The sequence below is a fragment of the Solanum tuberosum genome, unplaced genomic scaffold, assembly GCF_000226075.1.
Source record: "Solanum tuberosum cultivar DM 1-3 516 R44 unplaced genomic scaffold, SolTub_3.0 scf00255, whole genome shotgun sequence".
NCBI lineage: Eukaryota > Viridiplantae > Streptophyta > Magnoliopsida > Solanales > Solanaceae > Solanum > Solanum tuberosum.
This window is the reverse complement of record NW_006239184.1, coordinates 676,638-682,644: the sequence shown is the minus strand read 5'-3', so window position 1 is coordinate 682,644 and position 6,007 is coordinate 676,638. Positions and strand designations below refer to the sequence as shown.

Below are 6,007 nucleotides of genomic sequence, written 5' to 3'. Positions count from 1 at the left end.
TACTATTTTGGGATATTCAATAATAATTGTTCACTTTATAAATTCAGTGGATAATTTTACACTCAGTTCCTAATTTACTCTTATAATTAATTATAGTTATTTTCCTATTACATTTTATAAGACATTGTATTTACTACGCTCTATATCCCTAATTATTTGTCCACTTTTGAATTGACACACTCATTAAGAAAACAATGATTGACATAGTAAATTTACCATTTTACTCCTATTAATTATGAAGTGGATGAATTAAAAACTTAAGAATTTTAAGAAGTACTATCTTTTTTCAAAGTAATTAATTGAGTGTCTAATAGGTAAATTTTTTTGTCCTTTCTTGATTTGTCAAAATAGACAAATAATTAGGGACAACTAATAAAAGAAAAAGTGGACAAATAATTAGGGACCGAGGGAGTATATTTAAAGACTGATATAATAAAATTTCCTTCTATTTATAATTTCTTAAAAATGTGCAAAGTCAATAGTTGACAAATATTATTGGACAAAAGGAATATTGTACTCATTACTATAAAAGTAGCTGAGCATCTCATCCTCAAAATAAAAGAATCAAAATTATTTAGTCATGCAGACTACAAGTCTCTCCCAATTCAACATTCCATCACCTCCCCCTAAAACCACCATACTCCATCGCAAAACCACCTCATCACGGAGGTTATCTCCGATCTTTGCAATGGCTTCAACCACAGCTCCTCCATCACGCCACCAGGTTACTCACTCAATGCCACCGGAAAAAATTGAAATCTTTAAGTCATTAGAATCTTGGGTTTCCGAAAATATCCTCCCACTCCGCAAGCCCGTAGAGAAATGTTGGCAGCCAATTGAATTTCTTCCCGACCCATCTCAAGGGCCCGATGTATTCGTGGAAGAAGTTCGGGCCCTAAGGCAGCGTGTTTTAGGGCTTTCGGATGAGTATTTGGTTATGCTTGTGGGTAATATGTTAACTGAGGATGCCTTGCCTACCTATCAGACTTTCGTTAATACGTTTGATGGAGTACGCGATGAGACTGCATCGAGCCCATGTCCATGGGCAATTTGGACTCGGGCATGGTCCGCTGAGGAAAATCGACATGGTGATTTGCTACGGACGTACCTTTATCTTTCAGGGAGAGTCGATATGTTGATGGTTGAGAAAACACTTCAGTACTCTATTGGAGCTGGAAGTGTAAGTGTTGCTTTGAGCATTTTTATAAAGATGTCCTTATAAAATGAAATAACCTAAGTATATATACTGAGAATGTGATATATTTCATTGCACTCTTAGTGAGAGGCGGAATCAGAATTTCAGTTTTATTGGTTCAGAATGTTTAAAATGGATATTTCAAGTGTTAATAACTGAATTCGAAATTAAAACTTACACATATTTAATGAATTTGTTAACACAAATATACTATTTGAGGAAAAGCTAATAGGTTTGGTCGAACCTGCATCCAGGTGTAGACATTGAAATTTTGTTGGACTCTACAAGACGTGTTCAATTCTAGTTGGGAGTCTAATATGTGTTCAATTCCAATTAGGATTCTTGGAGACTAAACCATAAACCCTAGTTCATGTCTATATAAAGGGCACTATATTCTCTTGAAAAGACATCTCGAATATTCCACAAAAGTCATGGAATATTCATATAGAGGTCAGATCTAAATTATCCTAGTTCAAGAAATACGCCACTAACGACCCTTGAATCATGGATAAATCTTAGGAGAGTAGAATCAAGGGAGGAACAGAATTGTACTCACAATCTTTATCAATAAAATTATGTTTCTTCTTATTTTATTGTGATTACAATTTATTGTCTGTCACTTTAAAATTTGTTGCAAACACCAGGTTTCTAGCTCCGCCCCTGCTATCTGTGTATATAAATATTAATAATTTAGATAGTTGTCATTCATTTTTTAAATTCTTTTAAAAGAAGTAAAAACCATTAATTAAATGTTCTTTGCCTCTTTACCAGAAGTAAAATATATTAATTAAATTTTTAATTTACTATTTTTTAGTGATGTTTTAGTTTGGCACACCCTAAAGAAATTATTCTTTTTAAAAAAAATGAAATTGGCATCCCCAAAAGGTTGGGGACCTTGTCGTTAGGGGGCTGGCTTGACCCTTGGCTTGCTCATTCAATCAACTCAAATCTTAAGAAATTACATATTCCTAAGAAAATAAGGAATGTATTTATTTACTCCTAAATAACAAGTATTTGTACCCCTAATTAATTCAAAGACTACTTATTCCAATAATTCATTTTAACCATGTAATACATGGTCTTTGAATTAATTTGTAATATTAAAGTTGTGTATGAAATCTACTTTTTGAAATTTACATAGTATATATAAGTTGATCATCGATCTTAGGATGTTGGAGCAGAGAACAATCCGTATATGGGCTTTGTGTACACATCATTTCAAGAGCGAGCAACATTTCTAACACATGGTAATATGGCTAGGCTAGCTACAAAAGACGGAGATCCTGTGCTAGCGCGTATATGTGGAACCATTGCAGCGGATGAGAAGCGACATGAGAATGCCTACACAAGAATTATTGAGAAGTTACTAGAAGTAGACCCAAACACGACTAAGCAAGCTATTGCGAGTATGATGAGGAAGAGAATTACTATGCCACTGCACCTCATGTATGATGGGCAAGATCCCAATTTATTTGAACACTTCTCCGCTATTTTCCAAAAGCAAGACGTTTATACATCTCGTCATTATGCTGAAATATTAGAATTTTTCATAAGAAGATGGGAATTGGAAAAGCTTGAAGGATTGACGGAGGAGGCGAGACGTGCACAAGATTTTGTGTGCCAGCTTCCACGTAAGATTAGGAGGTTGGAAAATCGAACTAAGAAATTAGAGTCACGTCAGGTGAAGTTTAGTTGGATTTTTAATAAGTCATTGAGTGTTTAGATGTATTGATTTGTAATAAGGATGTTAAATTATTTTTTTTGATAAACTAATAATAAAAAAAGACGTTAAATAAAATGTATTCTTTCACTAATAATAGTCTTTCTGGCTTAGATACTGAAATAAACTTGTTTCGAGTGAATGCGGTCTGTATTTAACTAATTAAATCATTTTAAGAAATATTGTTGTTATTAGTTTGTGTTTGGTCAATATTTTCAAAGTGCTTTGAAATTTCAAATTATGAAAAAATATAGTTTCTACCGATTAATTTGAAAAATATAAAATTTTGATATGAGTAATCTTGTTCTAAAGAAATTAAAAGCACTTATATTTGGAAGAACCTATGTTTGTTAACTTAACTTAACTTAAAAGCTTCACTGAAACAATTTTTACTATTACTTAAAATAACTTAATTTTATTAATAGCATGGCGAAACACTTCTATTCTCTAAAATAAAAGATCTTTTTACCCTTTTAAAAAAAAAAAAAAACTTTTAACGTTTCAAAAACTTGAAAAATTATCTATAATTAAGCAAGAAAAAAAGAAATTGATGGTAATAAAAGGGCCAAATTCGTCAAATCACGCAAATTATTTTTATAGAGAGCTACTATATTTGTATGTCTATACCATACATACTTTGTCAGACAAAAATGCCCCAAAGCATCAGTGGCAGAGCCAGGAATTTCGTCAAGGGTGTTCAAACTTTAAAAGAGTCGATAATTTTTTTTTTAGCGGAGCGGCTGCACAAAACATTTTTTTTACTGATGAGTGGATGCACCCAAATTTAAAAATTAAATTACATATCACTTAATAACTAAATCATACAAAAACTTACAATTATAAAACTATCAATGGTATAAAACAAAACTAATGGACAAAAGTCAACAAAAGCAATGTTAGCTACTAGTTGAATATACTCCCTTTAGTTCATATTAAATAAATGGGAAAATACATAAAAAAAACCCTGAACTTGGCACGAAAACTTACTTTAATACTTCAACTACACGGGTGTTTATATACCCCCTAATCTCATTTAAAGTGAATAAATACCCCCCTTAATGCTGACATGGCATAAAGAAAATAGTTAAGCGCGTCTTTCTTTTTTATTAAAAAATTAGTCCCACTAATATATGTATTATATAATTAAAATTTTCAGATCTACTAAAGAGAGAAAAATCATTAAACTTCGTTCCGATCAAACTTGAGATTTCTGTCAAACTAAAGAAAATTTCATTAACACATTTTTATGATTTCAAAAATTATGATTGTTGTATGTCATGAAAAAATAAGGGATTTTGATGATGGAATATTGGAAAGGATTGTTTTTTTTTTTTTACTTAAGGGTCGAATTCATCTACATTTTCAGTTGATTTATTTGTCCTCAAATACCAAAGAGAGCAATAAATCGGTAAAAAATTCAATGTAGGTCCATATTTGTTGCAATCTCACATCAATGGATATTGATAGAAAATGTATGAGAATTTTCTCAAAAGAAATTAGTGAAATTGTTAGAAGATATTGAGGTTGAAAATAGAGAAATCATTAGTGAAAATTAATGATAATCAAAGCAAGAAATGAGAAAAACACTAAATGGAGGTGGAAGGTAGTGCATCCATTGGAGAGAGAAAGGAAAAAAAATTAAATTTTAAAAATTGATTTCTGACATAGGAGAGAGAAGAAGAAGGGAAGGAAAAAAACAAATTTTAAAATTGATTTCCAACACGATTCTGACGTGGCAATGATGTGGCGTTGATATGGCAATGACTTGGTGCGTGTGTAATATACTTGCCACTGTGAGACTGGTTTTGTATTCTTAGGAGGGTATTTATTCACTTTAAATGATATTAGGGGGGTATATAAACACCCGTGTAGTTGAAGTACTAAAGTAAGTTTTCGTGCCAAGTTCAAAGTTTTTTTTTATGTATTTTCCCTAAATAAATTATTGAGACTTTTTTCGTGATTCAAATAACTGAATATTTCAAAGTTCGAGAGAATCATCGAAACGTTTTTCCATATTTACCTTTTGTTTTAGTAAGATTCTTAACTATTTTACATTTTCTAAAAAAATAGTTTAGAAATAATCAAAAGTATAATAGTGGATATTAATCTTTAATTTTATCTTTAATTTTTTTCTTGAGAATGTGTATACCTAATAATTCACTTAATATAGGTCGAAAATATATAGAAAACAACAAAATCTTAATTATTAGATTAATCAATTTAAGGCTAGAAGATACGGGGTAACTATTACTGTATTTTTTTTTGTTTAAAGAGAGATTGTTAAAAAAACGCAGCAAGTGAGGATTTTTATTTTTTTTTGGTTTAAAAAGAGAGTGTGTTTAAAAAAGCGCTGCAAGTGAGGATCGAACCTCAGACCTCTTACACATAAATGAAAAGAGTGTATTTAAAAAAAAAATGCTACAAGTGAGGATTTTTTTTGTTTAAAAAGAGAGTGTGTTTGAAAAAGCGCTGCAAGTGAGGATCGAACCTCAGACCTCTTACACATAAATGAAAAGAGTGTTTAAAACAATGCTACAAGTGAGGATTGAACCGCTGACCTCTTACTCATAAATGAACACGCTTACCACCAGACCACTAACCTTTGTAATATTTTAGGGTGTTCAATTAATTATATATTCAGTTATTACACAGTATTTTACCTATATACACGGTATAATTTTTCGGCGAAGGGTGTTCGGCTGACCACCCTTTCATACCTGTAGCTCTGCCCCTGCAAAGCATAGAACATGTTTGGCATTTTAATAAAAGATGCTTAATTATCAATACGTTATCCTATTTTCAGATCATTTTCTATCATTACGTAACACATTATGACAACTCTTAGTTTATGATACTCTTATTTTTATCTACTTAAATCATCAAGATCAGTAAACAACTTTTTCATTGTCATGATTATTATCTCATTCAATGCTACTATTCTATAGTTAAATCATAAAATCAACAACAATATGGCTTAGGATATTTTTAAGATCAACACCCGAATTATATTTTCGTATTCGTAGGCCTAATTATGTTATCCCTCTCAACCCCGCGATGTAGAACATGCCACTTACCAAGTCTAAAGAGAAGAG

The 6,007-nt window shown here is 31.3% G+C and overlaps 1 protein-coding gene across 1 annotated transcript; it reads left to right on the top strand.

Moving 5' to 3' along the window:
* Window positions 1-573: 573 nt before the first annotated feature.
* Window positions 574-2,918, top strand: LOC102593930 (stearoyl-[acyl-carrier-protein] 9-desaturase 6, chloroplastic-like). Its single transcript, XM_006357870.2, has 2 exons — window positions 574-1,180; window positions 2,364-2,918. The coding sequence occupies exons 1-2, from the start codon at window positions 581-583 to the stop codon at window positions 2,916-2,918; spliced, it is 1,155 nt and encodes a 384-aa protein (XP_006357932.1). The 5' UTR covers window positions 574-580.
* Window positions 2,919-6,007: the final 3,089 nt, after the last annotated feature.

Coding starts and splice junctions, on each gene's coding strand:
- LOC102593930 (XM_006357870.2), top strand. CDS start 581: ATGCAGACTACAAGTCTCTCCCAATTCAACATTCCATCACCTCCCCCT. Junction 1,181..2,363: donor ACTCTATTGGAGCTGGAAGT/GTAAGTGTTGCT, acceptor CATCGATCTTAG/GATGTTGGAGCAGAGAACAA.